We start from the raw sequence: 23,768 nt of genomic DNA on the forward strand, positions 1-23,768 counted from the left end.
CTTCCCTTCCCTTCCCTTCCCTTCCCGGAACTTCCCTTCCCGGAACTTCCCTTCCCGGAACTTCCCTTCCCGGAACTTCCCTTCCCAGAACTTCCCAGAACTTCCCAGAACTTCCCAGAACTTCCCAGAACTTCCCTTCCCAGAACTTCCCAGAACTTCCCTTCCCAGAACTTCCCTCCCCTTCCCTTCCCTTCCCTTCCCTTCCCTTCCCTTCCCTTCCCTTCCCTTCCCTTCCCTTCCCTTCCCTTCCCTTCCCTTCCCTTCCCTTCCCTTCCCAGAACTTCCCGGAACTTCCCTTCCCATAGTCTCACTTTGAGAACCTCAGCTTCTTTGATCTTTCCTTACACAAATTTAGAGCAAAAATACTTGTGAGAAACTGGGAAATTTTAACTTATTTTCTAATGTGGGATCTACATTTACTACATGGAAATGGAATATGTAGTACTGCTGAAGCAGGAAACTGGTTTTTAAGGATTTCTTAGAAGTACCAAACTTGGAAAAATTCTCTTTTACTAAATCCAGAAGAATGTGGCCATGATAGGACAGCCAGGAGTTTGAAGAATAGCCACTTGCTAGTAAAAAAAGATGTCTCTTTTTCACTTCTGCCACCTGCTTCTGCTTTCTGGCCCAGTTTTTCCTCCAAAAAGCCTATCTCTCTTTTAGAAATTGCAGTCTTGCTCTCCAAAAGTCAGTGTAAAATGTGTACATGTGTGTGTAAATATATACACATCGTGCAAGTCATCCAAGACAGTCCCAATTTTATGTGTAAGCAGTGAATTATATACTGTATTCATAACATACCCTTCACACTACAGATTTATGCTAAAAGTATCCTAATGTTTCTGACAGCTCATGTGTGACATGAATGCAATCCATATTTCTTGGAGGAGCTAATCTAAGTGGTTTATTTTCCAATACTGCTGATAGGGCTATATCTCTAGGTGTCACTGCAGTTGAGATTCTGATGGTAACATATTGTTTATGGGTCACTACCTTTGTCTAAAAGAATAGGTTGGAACAGAATAGCAAAGGTTAATTAAGTTTGTCTATCAAGGAGGGACAGATATAGATGTGTCTTGTATTTTCTGTGCTAGAATCAAAGTAAGTCAAGGCAGGGTATCATAGACTCATTTTTTCCTTATGCTGAAAAACATGCTTATCTGGTTTTAGGAATGAAACACCTTGGGCACTATGAGTGCAACAGCAGTTGTGAAGGGTCAGCACATGAGGAATAACATTGCAAGGTGGGACAGTAGCAGCAAGCCTGGTTTATAACTGCAGAAACTGAGACAGGGAAGTGTTAAATAACTTGCCACAGTCACACAGATCACAGGTGACAGACAGGAGATTACTGCTGTCTGAATTTCCATTTCATTGCCCAGTGGCTACCTTCTTGCTCATGCCAAAAACCAGCCTGTGAATTCTGTTGTTTGCAAGCAATAGCAGAAACACAATTTTATGCCCACAAAGATTGAATTTAAGATGAAGACAGAAGGAGGAGGCTATGTTAAATTTCTAAGTTTCTCTGGTGTTTCAGTAATTACTGAGTTTGGTAAGTTTGTTGCTGAGTCATGGGTGAAAGAAAAGGATGGAAATTCTGGGTGATTTGGCCAAGATCGTGTGGCACACCAGTGGCAGAGCTGAAGGATTGCACTTTGATCTCCTGTGTTGCTTTGAAGTTTTTGCTGCCCTCATCACCCAGGAGTAACATCTATGACCTCTGCCTGTTTTTCTTGGAAACAAGCCCCATAGTCAGGATCAGCTGCAAAGTGTGAGGATAACTGGTAGAATAACGGTGTGCTCACAAAGAGATTGTGTGTGGCAGCTTCTGCAAATAAAAGAATTACACAGGTGATGTTTTGCCTAAATAAATATCTAGGAAGGACAGGACCATTTTCTAAGGCTAGAGAGGTGAGCCACCACTTGGTGACACCTTCCTGGTTTTGGTTTGGCCACCTTCTCAGCTCTTTCTCTATGGAGGAGAAATGTAGAGGTTATACAGATGTTGCCAGAAGCTTGGGAAGAGGAACTAGGAATGTGCCCTTCTACCAGCTATTGAGAAAGGTTTTTTACAGGAATGGTCTGATGCAAGAGCTTTTTACTCATGTGTTCCCTGGATTTTGCTGCATATGCTGTCACTGTTGGACACAGCTGGAGGGCATCACTGACCATTGCTCAGTGATGAACAAGTCCTCTTTCCAGCTTATCTGTGCAAGGGCAAACTGTAGCTGCCTCTCAGTTCCTCACAGATGCAGGGAAAGAATTTCCAGTGTACTCATAGCCTTCCAGTCAGGCCATGTTTATTTGTACATGAATTGTAAGCATCTCACCATTGCTTGCAGTACATCTTTTAAAGCTGAATGTGTGCTGTGTTGTACAATTTAGGGGAACCTGTAAATGTTGTATAGGCCAACGGCTGCTCCCATGATGCATGTCTCCCACTGAAGTCTGTGAAGAGCTTGGTGAATCCTGCAGCTGGAGCAGGGCACAAGCATTGGGTGGAAGGGAGCTCGGATTGCCCTCTGCAAAGACTAATGTATGCCTTTCCCTTCTGCAGCTCTTGCTCACCTAAAACATGCCCTGTTCTTTTGGCATGTAGCCTGTAGTGATACAAACCAGAGTGCTTTGTGAGACTGTCCCAGCTCATGCGTATCTCAGCTTTTTTGTAGGGGTGGAAGGGGCAAGGGAGGCAGGAGACACCAAAAGGCCAGACATCCTTCTGTGATCTGTGCATGACCCCGGCATTCCCCCTGAACAGGACCTAGGACAAGATCCTAAACCTGGTACCTGACTGTAGCATTTGGGAAGCTGGACTGCCCCAGATTGAAAATAATCTGAATATTCCAGGGTCTCTCCAAGACTGTCTTGATCTCTGTTTCTGGCATACAAAACCTTGCAAGGATTCCACAGAGCAGCAGGAATTAATACAGACCAAATGTCCCTTCTCGTGAGGTAGTGGTCTCCTAAGCCTCCTTTTTAATGCAGCGCTGAGGTCAAGAATTTTTACAACTGGTGGTTTTTTTATTGTTACTGTAAAATAAGATTGCTAAGCACTATAAAAAGGAAACCTTACGGTTCAGATTTACTGTGGTGTGGGTTCTAAACAGTTTAATAAAACAAAAACCAAAAGCTTCTAGATTTTCTTCAGTGGTTAATACACAGCATATTCTTTGCAGATCCAAGCCTCTGGCTGTCGGTCGAACTGTGGTTCATAGACTTGGTGTGGGTAATAAGATTATAAAACATGTCTCTTGCTAGCCAGCTACCACACACTAATAATAATAGTAGTAATAATTCATTGCATCTAGGGATTTTAGGTGAGTTGTTTTTTTTAAGAAATGGAGAAAACCCCTAAAAAGGCGTTGAAGGAGACTGATCACTGCATCCACTCTACAGGGAAGGGAGATGTGCGCATGATCGAGTCAGTGCCAGGTAGTGATCCCTCCATTTTGTTACAGCTAAAATAATCTCTCATGCAGGCAATCTTTTCTCAGTTTCGTGTGCATGCATGACCTTGCACAAGGGAGAAGTGGAGATGTGAGGTCTGTGGATGCTGCCCCACTGAGGGAAGGCAGACTATGTGCAATACGGCAGAGAGGAGTTTGCTAACTTTTTTTCCCAGTATTTCCAGAGCTGTTGAGCTTTGTAGATGTGCAGATTCAAAATGCTCTGTGCTTTTGGGCACTTCATATTGCACAGAGGCAAGGTTTTGTTGAGAGAGTCTTGTTTCCAAAAAGGAGAGTGCCCTTTAGCAGAAGAAGAGAAGCAATGTCAGTGGTTCTTTAGAGTTCAGGCTTCTTTAGGACGATTCATTGAATTTTTGAAGAGCAATTTACTGTTTAGGAACCTCTTAACTTTCACTGGCTAGAAGCAAGTCCTTCAGTACATGTGCAAGTAAGTATTGCAGCTATGCTGCTGTCAGAAATCAGTGCACTTTGCTTCCTGTGAACAGCCACCATTCTCTCTCTCTGCACTTAATCTCATTGCAGACTTGCTTCAGAGAGCACCAACAGGGCCACATTATTTGCACTGAGGCATATGGAAATAAGTATGGAATTCTCACAGGGACTCTTGCAAAGCAAGGGAGTGACTGCATTCTGGGGTGTTTCTAGGAGGTGCCAGTGGCTCCTACTGCCAGGACCAGACTCTGTAGGTCTGCTGGCATGGGACAGCCATCTGGGACTGCAGGTTCCAGCCTCCTCTGCTCCCTGACTCTGAACTCTGCAGCCTGAGAAGGGCTGAGGGGTGGGCCTCCAGGCGCAGCTGGCTGGGACCCAAGGAATCCACAATGAAGCAGGCAGACCTGAGATGGGATGTGGCTGAAAAGGCTGTCAAGCATGACTGCTTATAGACACTGTGTAATGGCTTAGCTGGATGTGCATTATTATTAGCACTGCTGCTATCATAATTGGTACCAAAGTCTTTCGACATTTTGTCTCTGCCCAGAAGCTCTCCATCTTTCAGTCGTTCACTTCCCAGCATACTTAGGGGAAAACAGCTAGTCTTACCTTTCCAATTGAAAGTGTTCATCTTGTTCTGACTGCATTTTTGGAGCACTTGAGGCCACATTGCATTGTAGGACTTCATAGCTAATAGTATTAAGTTGGTAGTTCTTTCTTGAAACACAAATTTTAACATACCACTACTCTGAGGAGATTAGTTTGGATGATATTGGGGCACTGGAGTAGGATAAACTTTGATGTCTGAGTATTTCCACTTTGCTTCAGTCTGTGGAAGGGAAAAGGGATATCTGGTGGATGCTATGCTGACATGGCACAGCTGCTGACTGGTGTCCAGTTGTGGCTTCACAGCCGGCTTCCTGTGTAGTCTGTAAACACGTGGTTTTTTTCAGTAACTCAGGAAAATATTTTTTCCATCTTTGTGGTGTTGTGAAAAAAACAGTATGCTTGTTTTTGTGTGTGTCACTGCTCAACTCCATGGAGCATATCCTATGAGGGTTGGTTGATAGGACTGTCCTCCTCAGCCGCTCAGCAGGTCCCTGGAAGAGCAGTAACCAGCAGTCTGAGATGGGTTTGGTTTTTGGGAGGTGTAGGAGCTGGATGGATACTTCACCTCTGACACTGGCCAGGTGCATACGCTTGTCTGTGCCATAAGCTGGGGACTTGGCACAAAGCTGCTTGCAGTGAAGAGTACTTGCTTGTGTGCCAGATGCATCTCCATCTGCAATAAGATAAAGCAGCCTTAACTGGGTCTGCTGCTGGTGCTGGATCACATCTCATACCACACCACCCATAGCTGGTCAGTGTGGACAGACTGTGAAGTCACCAAATCAAAAACCCAGCGCCAGAATGTCAGAATTCTACTTCCCATGCACCCACTGTGACCTCCTCAAAGCCATGTAGGAGTGGTGGGGAGGGATAACGGGGTGCCTCCATGGCACTAGGGCTTGATTTTCACAGGCTGCTGTTGCATTTCTCTCTCCTGGCAGGTGAAGGGCATGGAGAGACACCATGCTGTCAGCTCCCAGTACCGTATGTGCTCCTACTACCCACCTGCTTCCTACCTGGGACAGGGGGTTGGTGCTCCCATGTGCCTCCCCCAGATCCTGGCCTCTGAGGACATCCCCTCCTCCTCGGAGTCCAAAGCAAGAGGTAAGTGCACCCACTGGTGTATGTGGCACCACCTTGCCTTGGACCTGCATCCAGGAGCTGCGGGTTGCTCCTGGGAAGGAAGCAAAGCATCATAAAATAGGTGTTTTAAAGATAGTGCCTGATTTCTGGAAGGCATGTAGTGTGGTGGCATAGTAAGGCCGATGGTGTACAGTCATGCAGTGTTGCACTTTAGAAGCCTCATGGTTCAGGAATCCAGTCAGCTGTACCTTCTGCACTTACATATGTCTCTTAAGTTGTGCAGCACTTGAGATGCTGTCTTTGGTGCTTACCACCTGGCTCACTCATGGGAGTAAATAGCAATCATTGCTTCAACCTCAGAATTACCTTTCTTCTCAGAAATGCTGTCATTTTTTCCACAGGCTTCCCACTGAGCCTTTGCCATCCTTTCTGAACCACATGTGGGAGCTACTCCTGCATCCCAACCATATAATGAAGCCCTTTGCAGACTTGCTTCCGTTTTCAGTTTTTTTTGAAAACTCGTCATACCATGTTATTTAATTTAAAACTACTGCAGATAAATATGTGTTTCAGGCTCTCGTAAGGGTTACTGTAACCTGCAGTAATTTGCATTGCTGGTGAATTTACCCTGTGGTTTTGGCAGTGTTTCTTGAGCTTCCTTGTTCCCTTAACTCCCAGCACTCCCAACCCTAGCAGACAGTGGTAACACGGGTGTTAACACAGCCCTGCTGCAGTAATCCAACTCCACTGAGTTGTCTCTCCATCACTGAATCAGGTCAGTAACTGATGCTGGAGAAGTAAGAGAAACAGAGAACAAAATCTTCACACTCTCTGGCATTCAAAGGTATTCTCAGCCAGGACAGAAACTTTTCACGCGTTTTGTTTCTCTGTACCAGTCAGTGAACTTGGCAGTTTAATTTTGTGTGGTCTGTGGGAAGTATTTTTTTTTTTTTTACTCACTTTACACCTGCCGAGTTTTAGAGGGTTGTTTTTGTTTAGTTTTTTTATTTCACAGCACTGATAACAGCATCCATCCTCATTTGCCTCTCTTTCCTTCTACATTGAAATTAGTGTTCTCCTCCTTCTGTCTAGTGGGAGGTTGTATTTTGTGTAGGTTCCTTAATTGTTCTCAGTCACGGTCTTTCTGTGGCTGAAGTACTGGTGTCTGTTTCGGTCATGTCATGTGGTTGTGTCATGGCAGGACTTTAAGGATTCAAATGATGTTTTGGAAGGTGAATTGTGTATAGAGTCGTGTCTGTTGCTTGTGTAAGTCAGCACGGAGCCCTTGTATTCACTAACTCCAGAATCATTTCTTTTGGGGAGGTGGCTGTTCTTCCATAGTGGCTGTTTCTGAAAGTCTTCCAACTACCTGTGACATTTAGATAGATGAAGAAACAACACATAGTGTGATGAAACCTTAGACTTTTCCTCCTTCTCCAGTAGTTCTAAATGGCTTAGAGAAATCAGTGATCCTTGCTTCATTTTCCTTCTCTTTTATTCAGCTTTATTTTATTCCCTCTTTTCTAACCACCACTGAACAGTGACGTCTTCCTTTCTGCCCATTGGTTGGAGAAGCAGTTGGTTTTATGCTCAACTGCAGTTGACACTTTTTCTTGCATCCATCACTACTAACTCACTAAGAAGTCTTACAGCCAGATGTTTTTAAAAATAGACAAAAGACCTCATACCCTTTGTTCCCAAATGCACTTCAGTAATTTTTCATCACTCTAGAAAAAAATTATACGTAATGTTCCACTGATTTTTAGACTGCATAAATACTGTATTTTCAATAATCCCTGACTGCTTCTCCAGACACTATTCCACACACAGATATTGTTCCCTAAGTTACACCATCAATCAGAAACCGACAAGCAGTGAGATGTAATTTACTGAGATCAAACAGCATTTTCCAGACTCTGAAGAAGTGTTTTTCCATAGCAGGGAGCTAGTGGGTGAAAGAGGCACCAATGTTTTTGGAAGAAATTTGAAGCCGTGAGCAGGATCATAGCCAACAGGCTTCTTAGAAATATCTTCTTTTTTCTTAGGCATGTTCTTGGAGAAGATGTTTCTACTTTTTCTGTCTACAGATAAAATAATATCCTCAGGAAATATATTACTTACTCTTCCATGACATTTTCTTCTGGTGCTTTTCACAGACCTTAGAGGACTAGAGGTTTCTTGCCTCTGTTGTCACCTTGTGAATTCTGGGTGGATCCCATATATTAAAGAGCATGGGTCATTTCCCTGAAGTATTGACTGCATGTGTTGCAGTTGATGTCTCCTACAAAAGACACTTTCTTAAGTATTCATCTGTTGATTGTTGAGCTGAGCTTTCTGTCCAGTGCCTGACTCCTTCGTTATGAAGCCTAAGTGACGTGTTTCTGCAGGGTTAGTGGTTGCTACTTGTTGCTGAAGACAGCTCATGTTTTAAAGAAGCAAATAGTACTTTATTCATTTCTTTCATGTATTTGAAGTGGTGATTATGCTCAGAGGCTTCCTTTCTTTTTAAAAATACGTACTGATGGATTTTAGATACAATAGGGAACATTAGGATCATCTAGTCTAATTTGCTGTATCATGTAGACTGTAAACTCCTGCAGCAAACCTGTGACTGTATTTTTAAGATCCCTGTGATCTTCCGTACTTAGGTACTGCTAACCCAGCAATTTTGCAGGAGAGTAACAGTGTGCTTAGAAGGGCTGCAGGTCAAAATAAAACTGATTTTTTTAGCCACATTTTCAGAACATCTGAAATGTGCATCTGTAGCAAAAATGGCTATTAATTTCCCAGACATGAATCTGCGGTGGTCTTACAGCACACACATACAGTCTATTACCCTCACTTCAGCTGCAGCTTCAGCATTACAGAGGCTTTGCCAGTTCATGTGTTGTCATGGTATTTGAGTGAGACCATTTAAATAATTTTGTTCTGGTAAGTTAACTGCCTGCTTAGACCAGGGAAAAGAGATGAAAGATGAAGTAGTAGATCTATACTTCCTTTCTTTCAGTGATTTGAAGGTCTCTGGAAGCTTGTAGCACTTGTACAGGACCATCATGATGTCTTACAGTGTCTTGCATATAGTAATGCGCTGATGTTTTCTGAGTGGCAAAGTACCATCAGTCAATCCCTTTGCAGTCTGAAGTGTTTCCAAGTAAAATATTTTGCTTCCAGCTAAGCACAGCTGGTGCCCTTTCAGCAAAAACTGGGAAAAAAGGGGAGAAAAAGTTAATAAACCAGTGACAAACAGCAAAAGGATGTTTGTAGAGGGCTTCCTTAGGTCACCAAATTTTAAGTTTCAGGCAATAATTTCTAGGTAGGAGGGGAATTTTATACTCTGTACTGCAAAATATTTCCTCCTCCTTTTTTCTGCAAAAGCAATGGGAGGAAAATACATATTAGAATGTTGTCAAATCTTGTGTATATGCATGCACAAGTATAGTTCTGGAAGACAAGTTGAGAATCGGGGAAGTGAGAGTGAGACACAACAACGTATTTCATCTCCAAAAGCCAAATACTTTGCGTGCTTTTTCTTTCCCCCCACCCCTTTTTTTTTTTTAATGAAGTTTCTTAGGTTTGGCTCACTACCCAGAATATTCCAACATCTTCCACCGATTTTCAGTCAGCCTCTCCAGTGTTTATATCTGTGAAATAACCTCCTCAAGACCTTGGTTTGAGAGACAAAAAGCACATGCAAGGCATGTGCCTCACTCTGGGTCCTATTTCCACACATGAAAGTTCAGCATTTGCTTACTTGTATGAAAGTGTTTTCCAGGTTTGGGAAAGTGGCAGAAAAATTGAACATTCAAATGGAAAGATGCAAAAGATGAACATCCCTGTATCTGCAGACACTTCAGATTTTAGAGTAGTTACCTGGTCTTAAGGTTGGCATGGAGTAAAACCTCCTCTATGTACTTGTTGCGTGAAATGCTGAGATAATTACACCATATGTCTGGCTGTGGTGAAAAAGATGTCTTGCATTTAAAATTTTGTTCCAGCAGCTAAACAGATTTGAATTTTATATTTTCCTGTCCGAAGCGTCATGAATATTGGAAATACAAGGAATGAAGCACTGGAGCAGTGCTGTGTTTGTAGCTTAGACATTAAGCAGGACTCTGAAAGTTCCCCCAAAGACATGTAAGAAAAGATGGTATTTTGATGCAGAAAACTCTGCAGTTTTGTGTAAATAAGCAAACATTTTATCAAGAAGAACATTTCTGGTAACAGGTTTTACGTGTCAGCATAACAGCTTTCAGCACTAAAACACTTTTTCACAGTCCTCTCTAGAATTCAAATAGCAGGCAACCCCAGTTCTACAGCTGTGGAAGTGAAAGCGACACAGACATTTCCAGAATCTGCGTTTAGAGACTCACCCCTGCTTCTGTGCTTGGATGCTGTATCAACAACAGTACTGAGCCGTGGGAGAAGCCTAGCCAAACTGGAGCTCCTCTGTAAAGAGCCTCTTCCAGTAGTTCCCACAAGAAAGGGCATGTTGGAAGCAGTCTCCCTGCTTAAGATAAAAAGTTTCAGTTTGCCGAAAGCATTGCTGGAATGCAAGGAATGCTATGTGCCCTAGAAACATGCTTGAGAGTTGGAAAGATTGGATGTTTTCTTCTCAACTGGGTTTTTGTGCACCAAAGTTATTCCCCTTTTTTGCAGCTTCCTATATATTATAATTTTGCATTAATGTATGTCCTAGAAGTGAATGCTGTAACAGACAAGTAAGACTTCAGAGCACAGGTGGCACCTGGCTGTAGGTTCAGAGAGAAGTCAAGAAGTCCTGGTAAGCAAAAGGTTACTGTGACCATTTTCTTGAACCCGAACTGCTTTCTGCAAGCATCAGGGTTACAAAGATGGCACGGCAAACAAAGTAGGCTGGTTTGATATGGCTAAGAAATTGCCCCAAACAGCAGCAAAAAGCCTTGCCTCTGCTCTTAATTTGCAGCCAGCTGGGAAGATGCACTGACAAAGCTGTACTAACGAAGAGTTTTAGAATTGGGAAACAATTGTAGCAAATGGCCCAAATTCTGTTCTGTCAGCCAGCTAACCCCAGTCTGTGTAAGCTCAAGAGTAGCTGTTTCAGTCACAGGTGGTCCAGGTGCTGTCAGGTGTGAGACATACTTCTACTCCTTTTCTGTGTGCCTCTTTGGAGAATTCATCATGAGTTTGGAAGGGTTTCAACAGCAGAGTGTATGGGAGGATAAAATTTTGGACCCAGAAGTTCATTAGTATTTAGCTTGTGTGTTATGTATGTGTGTCTATCTGTGCATCTTTTCCTTAAGAAGTGACCTCTACTCAAGAGTATGTGTCCTTAATGATGAAAGAGCAAGCAGTGTTTGCTGAAAACTCAAGACTCTAGTTTCCAGTATCATTTTACATCAAACTCTTAGCAATAGATTTTGAAACAACACTAAAAAGAGGAAAGGGGTAAGGATCTAAATCTGTAGATCTTCCAACAGTTCGTGTGAGTGGGTCGCTTGTACTTGAGGCAGCTGTTTGGTTTTTTGTGCATTCTCATTTCTGCTTCTTACAGTCCTCAGTGGCTGTGCTGCAGGCAGCTTCCCTTTGGCACTGATTACAAGGACGGTGCGCAGATTTTGTATTCCCTTTCTGCATGCCTTAGTTACGCTTGCGTGCACATTGCAGTGTTTTATAGATCTCTTTAGGCAAATGACTTTTTAGCGTGTTGTTGTTAAAAATTTGAATTTTGTATCTAACTGAACAGACAGTTGTTGACCATGGCCTTTTTTTATCTTATAAGCTAATCGGGTTACTAACCCTGATTCATGACGGTATTAAGAATACTTGATAATTTCAATAATTGTAATGACAGCTGTCAAAGTACATTTGAGAATGTAAGGCATATGCAGGATAAGCTTATTTTTCTGAGTGTGAAAGTCTTTTTATAAATTACTGGTCTGTGTTCTAGATGAGGTTGTATTAGTGAAGATTTGACCTGATGGGAATTCCTAGAAATAAAGTAATACGAGCTCTTTTTTTTTTTTTTTTTCATTCTTCAGTCCTGATGAAAAGATTAATTTTAGTAGTTTTTTCCCTAAATGCAACATTTATGTTATGGTCACTCAGAAGCACACAGAGCAGCTTTGCATTGGATGACAACACAACACAGGCTTGTTTCATGACTTCTTCTGATTCATAGGTTTTGCTGATTCATGTCAGGGCAAAACCCTGACAAACCCCTGCTGTTTGATTGGGGAGCAGCTACTGCTCCTGCTTCAAGAGTAGTAGAAAAAACTGTGTTTTTGAAGGCTTTCCACCTGTTTTTGTAGAAACATATATTATTTTGTGACTGAGGCTATAGCATCCCCTAGCAGGAATTTTAAGCTTTCATGGAAACTCTGTGGGAATGCCTTCAGTTTTCATCATCCTAGCAAGAGAGAGTGGGACAGCCTGAACCCTCAGCAGTTGCCACTGACACCCCATCTCCCCCCACACCTGCAAAACCACATGCACATGCATAGTTGTTAGAAAAAGAGTTTTTCTTCATGGGATGTGTTTGTCCATTGTTTAGTATTTTGTGTGGATCAAAGGATGCAGCATTTTTGAAATTGAAGCCTGCATTTTGTTGTGAGTTTCAGGCTTTGAGTTGGTAAAACAAGGGTTTGAGGAAAGTCCTTCTATTCTGAGGAAACTTAAATCAGTGGTACAGTTGGCCCAGGCAGGTGCCAGATCCGAGGCAATACATTTATGTGTACTGCTGAAATCTCTGCTTCAGTTTACTTCCATTAGAAGAAGTTTGCAGTGTCCCATCAATCCCAGTCAGGAAAGCTTCGCTGAGGGTGCAGCAGAGAACCTGCAGTGGGAGAGTGGTGCCACCCTGGCATCAGCATCTCTTTGTGCACATGCCAGGGTGCTATCCTGGATTACATAATGGCTCTGTTAGCTTTCCTTGGACACCTTCCCTCTTCTGCTTTACATTCTCTTAGCAGAGGGAGATTTCTCAGTGTCTCCTGCAGTTACAAGGACTTTAGAGCCATATGTTGAGAGACCAGTGGCTTACACTCACTGCACCCCTGGACTTAATTTTGTGCATGTATGAGCATGGTGGAGCTTTACGTCATGGTGGATGGTTACTATAGCTGATGAGAATGTGTGGGATTTTTTTTCATGCTTTAAAGGATGTTGGGACCTTCTCTGAAAAAAGTCAGCACTGTCAGCTGAGCTACTTTCTTGTACATCTGGTATGGCATTGATGCTCTGAATATATTACCCCTGGGTACAGAATTTTTCCCACTGTGACAGAAATTCTACAGAAATGAGACTTTTCCATAAAGTACTAGAACAAATGAAGCTATCTTGTCAGGACAGTAGTGGTTACCCTGGCATGATTTGTAATTTCAAGAGTGATGCTGCTGGCCTCTTTGCTTTGCTTTAATGTGCAGTTGCATCCTTGTAACTTGTCTGGTTAAGAGAAGAGAGAGCTCCATATTCAGCTATAATCTTTTCAGTGTGTGAGAGCCTGTCTAGACTGCCTTGCAGTTGGTACCAGTTTTGCAGTCAGGTGGGTCTACATCTTAGCTAGTTCTTCTGCAGCTTCTTCTGCTTGTGAAGTAACCCTGTGTATATTGTGAGAAACTCTAGCAAAAGAAGCATTTGTTATTGACCTCTAAAGAAAAGGGGAAAAGAAAAAGAATTGCCAAGTCTCTGTTGAGTAGGCTGTCCTTGCCTCTTGCAGGAAGCTGAATTGTGATTCTTTGCAAGTGGTTATTGCAATCTATGGTGCTGCTCCCAGAATGATCTCAGGGGAAACAAAGGGTAGCATCTGTTCCCACTTCCATGCCTGCATGCTAGGAGTTTTCTGTCTTTTCCTTTCCCCTGTCACAAAAGCCAGCTTCTGACAGAAGAGAAGTAGCTTTCCTATAGGCAGTGGGCAAAGTTGCTGGAGGGTGTTGGAGAGCTGTGTGTAACTGCACAGGATAACAGGGAATCATCATGTGGGAGCAGGACCAAACACCCCATAATTAATTCTGCCTGTTTATAAATATACATACTTATATTGCGTGTGTAAATAATAGTGATGTATGTTCCCTGCAGTTGATGTATGTAACCCTGTGGGACAGGGTAGGGGACAGATACCAAGGCTACTTGACAGGCTTTCTTAATTTGGCAACTATCAGTGTGTCTGCCCATCAGACGTTTTTAATTCTGTGGTTCAGTGTAGCTGATGAGTTTATTTCCAGTGCTCCTCACAGGCATAGCTCAGGCCAAGTACAAGTTGAATAACCTTCAGGAAAGCTGTGCTGTCCTTCTGTCGGCCGCTGTCTTTGAAAATTGCCTGCAGAGTTAGTGAGCAGGAACAGTTAAGATTTACAAACAATGATGAAGCTTGTCATGCATCTTTCACCATTCATCATCTGGGTGCCGTGGCTGGGCGGTGAAGTGTTCTTCATAAAAACCAGCTCAGTGTGAAATACACCTCGCAGCAATGTTTACTGCTCTGAAACTCGTCAGCAGCCCTTTATAGTAAATCCAGATTGCGATGTGACATTACAGTATATCATTGCAGAGCGCGCTGGGGTTTACACTAGGAATGAGTGCAGTTCACACCAGATGAGATGTCCAAATTGAGTTATGTAGGAATTTGGCTGTTATATGGGGATAGCTTTTGTTTTCTGAGGACTGAAAGTTAGCTTTATATATATAATATATATAATGTACACATACCTGCACTTGTGTGTGGATGCCTATATCGATATATATGGATATATAGATACACATACACTATGCACACATTCTGCATGCACATTCTGTATACAAAGACTACATACACTCACAGATTTCTCTGATGGGACCCTGTCTTACGTTTATGCTGCTTCTTAGTAAGTATTTCAGTATTTTGTTGAAGTGCTGCATTTTAGTGTTGCCTCTTCAGTGAAGTAGCCATTTATTTTCAAGAATTCTTTCTTTCAAAGAGTTTTCTATCTACAGTAGAAGTTAAGCAGTTGTCTGGTAACTGCTGAACAGAGGTGAAGAGATTTGGCTTTTGTGGGGATTTTTATTTGTGACTGTGTCCTAGAGCTTGGAAGGTGGAGCTTTGAGCAGAATATTTGGGGAAAACTTAGGCAGAAGCTTTAAAATACAAAGACTAGAGAAGTTACTGTACATCTGGCCGTGTGCTGGGATTGGCCACGTTATCCCTGCTTCTGTTAGTCCTTTCAATTACAGTGTGGACACCAGGTCATTGAAAATAGGATAAAATAGTAGGTGTCTTTGTCTAATTACATAAGTGGGAAGTCAGTGCGAAATACAACCAAGACACTTTTTGTATCAGTAAGTTGAGACTGAGTCCTTGGAGATAAATATGCTGTCTTGGGCATCTGGTGGTCTGAGAAACACCTCTGGAGTTAAGCAGTAATAGCTGCATAAAGTGGAAAGCATTCTGGACTTAGGCCTAGAGACAAGGACAGCAACTTGCTTCAGTAAAAATTAGGTGCTTCGGTGGTAGTTCATGGGTTAAAAAGAAAGAAAATATTTGAGATAGACCAGTGAAGTTTTTAAATGCTTCCTGTTATTTTGAGTGGTTTTATTTCAGTGCTGCTCTGAAAAACCTGTGAATTAAGTTGTATTTCACTGTGTTCAATGCTGTGACTGCTTTATCTTCTGAGGTTGAAACAATTTCTGAAATCTTCACTGAAGTCTTTTAGTTTTATTATTGCTTGACTTTTCAACCAGAAGGAGAGATATATCTGAAATACTGTTGTATTTAATTTTAGATTTCTGACACCTGTGCTCAGCTATTGAATATAGTTCAGAAGTGGAAAAAGGAGTGGGACTGCAGTTGTTACTACCAGATAGGAGAGATAACTATACTTGATTTGTCCTCCTCACCTGTTTTCAGTTCCTATACTTGTTTCTGTTTTGAAATTGTACTTTTCTAGCTCAGAACAGTTTTCACAAATGTGTTTATTAGTGCTAATTTTATTTGGTTTTTTGTTACATTTATCCAAAAAAGCCAACACTGTAAAATTGATCTTTGAGTCTGTTACAGCCAAAATGAAAGTAAAGCTTCAGTTTCACTAATCTTGTAAGTATAGAGGCTTCCAAGCTTACCAATAGCATTCTAATCGTATTTGTATTCATAATTAGCCGAATGATACATTAATCTCACCTACTTCTTTACCAGACGCTATAACGAATCGGGTGAGGTTTCTTAGGGAGGAGGGAGGGTAGAGGGTGGACAGGACATGACAGCAGTGGTGATAAAAATGTTAAGTATTACTTACGAAATTTTTTTTACTCCTTTTATTTTGAGAGGGAAAAGTTTGGACACCATTACTTTTGTGGCTTGAATTAGTGGGGTAGATAGTAAAACTGTCACTTATAATGTAGTGGTTTCAGGCAGCAGAATGTTGCATATAAAATCAAAAGGCTTTATTTCTTCACAACCCTGACTGTTTTATGTATCCTGTCAATTTCTAGTAACTTTATTAAGCTGCAGCCTTCCGATATTAGTAAGTGGTGCCCTGTCATAGGGATACTGTAATGGCTTCAGGAAGCTTGAGGTCTTTATGAATACATACTCAGAACACTTCTGTAGAGCTTACCATTTAATTTCCCACTCTGCCAGGTGACTCCTTGCTCTTGCAGTGTTTGCTTTACATAGATCAAAGAGATCTCTCCCTCTCTCCATGACTTAGGATAGGAATTAGGGAAAATACTCTAGATGCCACATTAACAGTATTTACTCCAGTGTTGGTATCCAGTTGTTGCTGTCCAGACATCTCCAGATTTGAGTTAAATGGGTTAGTGTGGGCCAGGACTAAGAGAAAAAAATGATATTTTGTAGACAAGGTCAAGTCACTCAATTGTATATTGTTTTCTCACACAAAGGTCTTATGGTGGCAATGACATTTTATTACAGTGACCCTGCAAAAAGTCAAAGCAGATGTTACCTACAGGGTACTGTAAAAATAGTCCAAGAGAAATGGCTCAGAATTGGGGAAAAAAACTGCACCATGAATTAGCTAACAGTTCGTTGGCTGATTATAATGACTACCTTATAGCATCCAAGAATTGTCAATCATACCTCAATGTTTATAGAAGTGAAAAGTCAATGTGTAGTTGTTTAATTTGACATGACTCTCAGTCTGAGAAAGTGTAATCGCTGGAGGGGACAGTTAAGTAGCTGTGCTCCTGTCAACCTGTCTCGCTCTGACTACTCCACTAAACGCTTTCCTGATGAGCGATAGATTTGTTTAAATACCAGGATAATTGCTAGCTACAGCGTCCAACACTCTTTTAATGCCTTGTACTACATCTGTATTGGCTCTTGCCTGAGGCTGTTTGAGGTTTCTGCAGGGAAGAAGGCATGTACCTTCAATTATATTGTTCTCCTTCGGGTTTTGAAGGGTAATTGTTGCAGACATAAAAAGGCTATAATAAATTACATTTCATTTCTTCCAAACTTGGTGAAGTAGATCAGACATGCCAGTGTTACAGCTGCTTTCTGCTTGTGACATCGTGGTAGTCTGCAGTACTGAGAACACAAAAAGAACAAGACAAAGTGTTCCTTCACTGGAAAAATGGAAAAATACCACACTTGTAATGCTACACTGGAGCAAAGCCAGTGAACTTGTTTTGCGTGCATAAAAGTATTTGCTTCCCCTTGCTGTTTCCACATGAGTAAATTATGATCATATATAAATATTAATGCTGATTGTGAATAATCAGAATAGGAGAGAGACTCAGCTCTACTCTCTGTAATTAGGAGAGCATCCACATTTCACCTTTTTAGTGCTGTTAGTGTTCTAAGGAGAAGACAGAAGAGACCTGGTAGTTTCTGCCAGGGTGGTTGCCCAGATTGCCTTTTGCTGAGCACATTCCTGTTCTGTCACAGCACACACACAGTGGTGCAGCCACAACGCAAATGGCAGCAGCTCCCTAGCCTTCCCTATAGTGTGCCCCCACCTCTCCTATTAAAGGTTCTGCGCTTGGTACCCACAGGCTGATGCAAGAAAAGCTGAAATTACAGCTCCCTTAAAAAATGTTTGAAGGGACTGGGGGGAGCGTTCATTTTTTAAGGATGCTTTTCTTAAAAGTCTGACAGAATATTGAAGTTGGTTTTGAAGTATGTTGAGAATTGAAGACTTAATTTGTAGGGATTCATTTTTACTATGCAGTGAGGAAAGAGTGGGAGCCCGGTTATACAGAGTATTCCCTGTAGTTCATTTTGAAATAAACCAAACAATTATAATTTAGTTACTTCTGTAATATTGGCATGTATATATTTGCATTTATTCACTACTTTCTCATAATTTTACAATGCCAGTTTCAAAGCTATGTGCTTGATGTTTATCAATACTGTTTATTTAACAGTATCTGTTAAATCAGTTAAGTTTCTCAAGTTGAAAATTTGTCTGAGGTCTGAATCACACCATGTATGCTGTATGTAGCATTAATCATGTATTAGGCTCTGAAAGTAAAATAATGTTCCTAGTCCAGTTGGCCAGTACTTCTGTTTCCTTTCTGGACATAAAAGGAAGAGAAAAATCATGAGAGCTTTTTCCCATTTGTTTATAAATCATTTTGCCTTTCAAGTTCTATCTCTGAGCAATTGCAGTCACTGCAGGGAGGGTTCTGTTTTCCCGCCCTGGAACAACTGTTTACACTAGTTTTTCAGTTTTGAGGCAGATTTGAGCTAGCTGTATATTCCTAACTGCAGTATAAATTTTCCTAATTATTCTAAATCAAGACTTCACTCTGGTTAGTTTATGCTGTTTTCTTCTTTAGATAAATACTAACTTCTAGTTTGCAAAGCTGTCTCTGCCAACATATCTTGCCCCAGTTGCTTCCCTGAATCACAAGTGCTTTCAGAATCTTTAATTTTGTGGATTGAGGCTCTAATTTTTCCAAAAGCATAAACAATGCACATAGATTTGTGCCAACAGAGTGAAATAACACTGGCTTGTTAAGAGGCATTTGGTGTATTCCTGTTACGTGGATGCGTTAATTCCCTGGGACCACCTGAAATGAAGATGCAACTGCCTAATTGTTGTCAAAAATACTCACGGAGGGTTCGCCTGTAGTTTGAAAGTAATTGCCTCTTCTCAGCTGTGGAGCTGACCTCTGTAAGTGCAGCTCTTAACTTTCCAGTTTGAACCATTTCATCTGCTTTCCTTTCTGCCTTGAACTGTTGCGCATGTGTGGAGTAGGACTGCCTTCCTATCTTTCCAGTGAGGGGAAAACCCCTGCCTTGACCCTGAATAACAAGTACAGAGTTACTGTGTAGTGCAAGCTCGTTGCAGCCCGTGCTTTTGACTCCCTTCAGCAGCCTGTGTCTGTGGTGGGTTGCAGCAGGGCTGTATGATGCAGGAGAGGATGAGCTCCTGTTTTCACTTACCTTCATCCTGTCTTGTTCTTAGAGTGTTGAACCACCTTTTTACTGACCAGAGTTGCATTCAGCACTGTCGAAATTCACTGAGATAGAGTGTTGCAGTGATTTCCTTGGAGGCAAGCAGTCTTTGATGCAGCCACCAGGGTCTAGATTGGGCTCAGAGACGTGTCTTAACATTTTCTCTGCAACAGATGACAATAATGAAATTCTGATTATCTATTTAAGTATTTTAGAACTATCCTGCCACTGTCACTGTGTGGACTTCAGAGAGTGCTAGGCAAGGGCAGGGAAGTGCACGTTGAAACTTGCTGGCTACGTTTGCTCCCATCCAATGTTATTAAGGAAAGATGGCACAAGAGGACCTAGTAGCCTTGACAGAAGCTAATGTTTTTGGGCCCTACTGGTAAGCCCTACAGCGTGTAGACTGTAACCAGTGTGATCTTGGACCTAGCAAGGCTGCTGCTGTCAGGATCCAGAAGAAAATGCTGGCTACTGGTGGGTTGACCTTCCCACCAGATGGGCATCACCAGGTGGGGTGTAGGACAGCACTGGGCTGTGGAGATGTGGGGCAGCACCAGCAGCATCATTAAACACAGCCCGTGCCCTCCAGCTGACGGCACACACTCAGCATTACTTGCATTGTGTTCATGGAAATGAATATAAATACAACACACTGGGTCTGTCTTAAGCCTAATGTTGTGTGAAACTTCGTTTAACTTACTTGACTGCCTCAAAAATGTTGTGTGTTCTGTTTTTGTCCCTATTTACTCAAATATTGTGACTTACTGCAGCAAGGTTCCTAAACTTTGGGGGGAATAAATCTCACCTTAAAATAAGTAGCTACATTTTTACTCTGCACATACCCATCTTGTGCTGTGTATTTCATCAATACTCATTGAACCATTACTGCAAATCTGCTGAACTTGCATCCAGGTTAAAGTTAATATTAAAAATGGTAATGCCATGGTAATACCAAGTCACTTTAAAGCTTTCTGGATTTTTTAAATTGCAGATTCATTTTAATTGTAAGACATAAATGATCAGGCTTTTTCTTGCCTCTCACTCAATTTTGGGCACAGTCATTGGTGAATATAGTGTTGCTCATGCTGAGGTCAGTGACAAACTCCCTGTTTATTTTGTAAGTGTGGTACAAGGTGCAGATACTTATCTTCTCCCTTCTCAGCAGAGACAGTTGAATTATAAGAGAATTTAAAAAGTAAATAAACCTTTTTACAAGTTGAAAATATATTGCATTTACCATAACAGATGACTTGCATTAGACCTAGTATTTTTGCTGATTGTTTAGTAACCTCCTGACTTCCAAAAGCTTGCAAGATATGTCCAAAAAAAATTTTTTAAGCTGTATTATATAGCACTGTTACACTAAGACAATGTTTTTTGAAATTGAATCGTTAAACCTGAAAGAGTTGAGTCCATCATTATTAACTATTTGATTATGCTTTGAACATTGGGACTGATGATCCCAGGCACGTATTTCATTCTTGTTTTGTAAATTGACTTTGGTAATGGTGAACCATGAAGAGAAGTGACCAGAATTAACCTTTACATTTATATGGCTAGTCTTGGTGTCGTGCAAACTATTTTTTCATTCCTGATACACCAGTGAAGATTAGCAGCTTTTCTGACCCAAGAATGGAGAGACATTCAGCCAAAATAACCTTGTGTTTGGATTCTGTGCTGAATACTGAAAGGTTTTATGTGATTATTAGAGCTCTTGGAATCCTGTTTCTTTCCCTTAGCCCAGCTACACAAAGGAGAAACTTTGTGCCTTATGTTTTGTGTCTCCACTTACTCTGCTACTTGGTAACATCCTGAGCTTTGAGTGCACTCTTTCCTTTAAAATTAACTCTGTTTTTCAAAAAACTTTTTGTTGCCTCAGCTGTTGCAAATGGCAGTGTGTTTTAGGTAGGACTGCTGATACTTCTAAGATAATTATTCACAAGGAACTTCTTGTATGGACACGTTTGAAATACATGTATCTTAAAAAAAAAAAAAGGCAGCTATACTGTAATGATGCCCAGAAGCAGATACCCCAGGAGCAGAGGCTCCAGGAGAGAGATGTAGCCTGTGAGGTTTTCCCTTGAAACAGGAAGCAGTTCCCATCTCCATCTGCACCCTCAGTGTCAGCACTCATCCCACAAAAAAGCCTTTTGCCCATTCTGTCACTTCTGTGTGGCGTTAACTGCTGGTTAGGTGGTGTTTGAGATATATGGAAAAGCCTGTGTCATCAGCATAGGAGAGGATTCAGACCCCAGAGGAGATGGACAGTAATTAGTCTCCACAGAATTAGAATGAAGTCTCCTAACTGTGCCTGAGAGAACTCCAGGGTGCCAAGAGACAATGCCTTGTTCTCTTCCTTAGAGGTGGCCAGAGATTGCTCTGATAGAAACTTTTGCTTTGGAAAAATCTAACCCACTGATTGCTGAAATGAAGTATTCCTGTAAACTTAGGACAGACAGAGAATTCAGCTGGCCTTCTTTGTTCAACAGTCTCACATGGATGATGAGTCCATTTTGAGTCTGGAAAAGAGGTCCAGGGAGACACTACTGGTGCTTTCCAGTAGTTAGAGGGGGCCAATAAGGACATGACTGGCTTTTTGAAAGGACAGTGAATAATGGTTTTAAACTAAAGGAGAGTAAATTTGGACTAGATACTGGGAGAAACTTCTTACAGTGATGGTGGTAAAATACTGGCACAGGTTGTCTGGAGAGGTCATGGGTGAGAACATTGATGGGAACATTCAAGGTGAGGTTGAATGGGACTCTGAGCTACCCGATCTAGTTTGAGATGCTTTATATGTAATCATACAGAATGTTTTTGCTTACAGATGACTCAAAAGTGATTTACAAGATATGCCTGGTTTACCTCATTGCCCGGTAGTGGGAAATTCCTGCTTTATGTTGAGATGCTGGAGAATGTTTTGCTTCATGTCTTCCAGCACATAATCTTTGTGAAATTATTAAAATAATGTTTTCTTTTTGAGAGAACTAGCCATTAGGGTTCCTGGCAGTGGAATATAAACTGGGGAGGTTTCTGTGGAGATGTACCTGGCTGGGACTTGACTCAGTAGAGTGAGAACTTGGGGTGGGTACATGCACAAGAGGCAAGTAACCATTCACTTCTGCCAAACAAAGAGAGTTTCTATCAGCTGAACTCCTCATGTCACCTTTCAGTCATTTAAAGCAAGAGTACTCACCTCAGCACACCTGAAGTTTTTCTGAGATTATTCATTCTCTGTCTTTCCCAGCCTGCAGCAGTGGCTTAATGACATCAAGTTAGCCACAGAGTGTAAAGCTGGTGATAAGAGGGAGCATTGGTCCATCAGTACTGCTCCACTCCAGTTCATGCATGCAAACATGAAGGGCAGTTACTTTGTAGAGATGGGTATAGTTTCAAGCTGTGTTTTGGATGAGTAAAAAGCCTAAGCTTCCCAAGTGCCATTTTAGCTGTATAGCTGGTAGTGGGTGAGAAGTGGAAAGCCTTATTTGATTGTTTCACATATTGCTGTAAGAGAATTTAAAACCCGAGATGAGGGAGTCTACAGAGGATATTTTCTCCAGCTTCTAGTTTCTAGTTACATCAGTTACAGCCCTACCTTCTTAGTTGCTTAAAACTGCAGACATGAAGTGGAAAAGAATTGAGATAATCCGTGGTAAGGCATATTGAATAAAGATCTCTATTCAGATCTTTACTTTTATCCTGAGTTCCTAATGCCAAAAATTAACGCTATTTGAAAATACACAATAAATGTGCCCTACTGTGGGCATACAAGATAATCCTAATTGCCTTAAATGTTAGTGACAGGGTAGGTGTTTGAGAAAGGGAAAAGGGCTGTGCTGTGAAATAGTATATCTGTGTTAAGAGATGCAGATGCAGTCTGCATTTGTTTCAGGATCCTTGGACTTGTTTTTATTTTTGCATCAAAAAGCAGCTCTGTTTGTTGCTCTTGTAATTTCTTGTCAGCAGGAAAATATCCACAGACACATATTTCTAGAACTGGACCAGTTTCCATTGTGTTAATAGTTTGCAAAGCAGAAAAGCAGCATCTCACCCGTGTTCTTGCGAATTAATCCACTTTGTAGTCAGCACAGAAGAGTCCATAACACATTGATCACAGGAACAGTCACAAGGACATTTCAGCTGGTCAAAGTAATATGAGGAGTTTATTTCTAAGGCAGACTCATAGCTGAGTTTTCTTTTTCTCCTTGTAAACTGCTTGGTAATCAGCCCCCTCAGCTTACACACCAGCATGCATTGTATTGCTACGAAGAAGTCTGCACTCACACTGTGTGGTGGTGAGCAGCTGCGGCAAGTAGAAACCCTTGGCTTCAGGTGGAAGCTATCCCCTGATCCAGATCTGTGATGTGGCCTGAGAGATGGAGAAGGACAGTCAGTACAGAAAATGCATAGCGCATTTGTGCACTTGGGGACATTGGCAGGAGTTTTGGGTAAGAACCATTTCATCCCAGTAGTCATCCTGAGCAAGAGAGGTGTGATGAAGAAGATAGAAATTTGGAGGGGTTTTTTTACTTTACTGTATACTGAGTAGAAGCAAAAGATAATATATTGGGGATTCACCACGTGCAAATGTCCTTCAGGATCATGCATTACTGCAGCTTTACAAAACTGGAGTCTTTGTGTTCAGAGTAAATTTTGAAAACACAGCTGATTCAAATTTGTTTCTTCTTGAAGCTTCTCTGTGGCCTAGTAAGAGCACACAGACCGATAGGTTCTTGGCTGTTGGTGTCTTAGATCTTCACAGGACCAAATACTAGAGTATGAGACTGAGTCCATTGCATGGCTGG

General features: G+C 41.6%; 1 protein-coding gene across 1 annotated transcript in view; it reads left to right on the top strand.

Moving 5' to 3' along the window:
- Window positions 1–23,768, top strand: part of DMRT1 (doublesex and mab-3 related transcription factor 1) — a 56,230-nt gene that overhangs the window by 25,805 nt on the left and 6,657 nt on the right. The window contains exon 4 of the mRNA XM_033085866.1: window positions 5,450–5,612. Within this exon, the coding sequence (XP_032941757.1) occupies window positions 5,450–5,612 (163 nt within the window). The remainder of the gene's footprint in view (window positions 1–5,449; window positions 5,613–23,768) is intronic.

The sequence above is a fragment of the Catharus ustulatus genome, chromosome Z, assembly GCF_009819885.2.
Source record: "Catharus ustulatus isolate bCatUst1 chromosome Z, bCatUst1.pri.v2, whole genome shotgun sequence".
Classification (NCBI taxonomy): domain Eukaryota; kingdom Metazoa; phylum Chordata; class Aves; order Passeriformes; family Turdidae; genus Catharus; species Catharus ustulatus.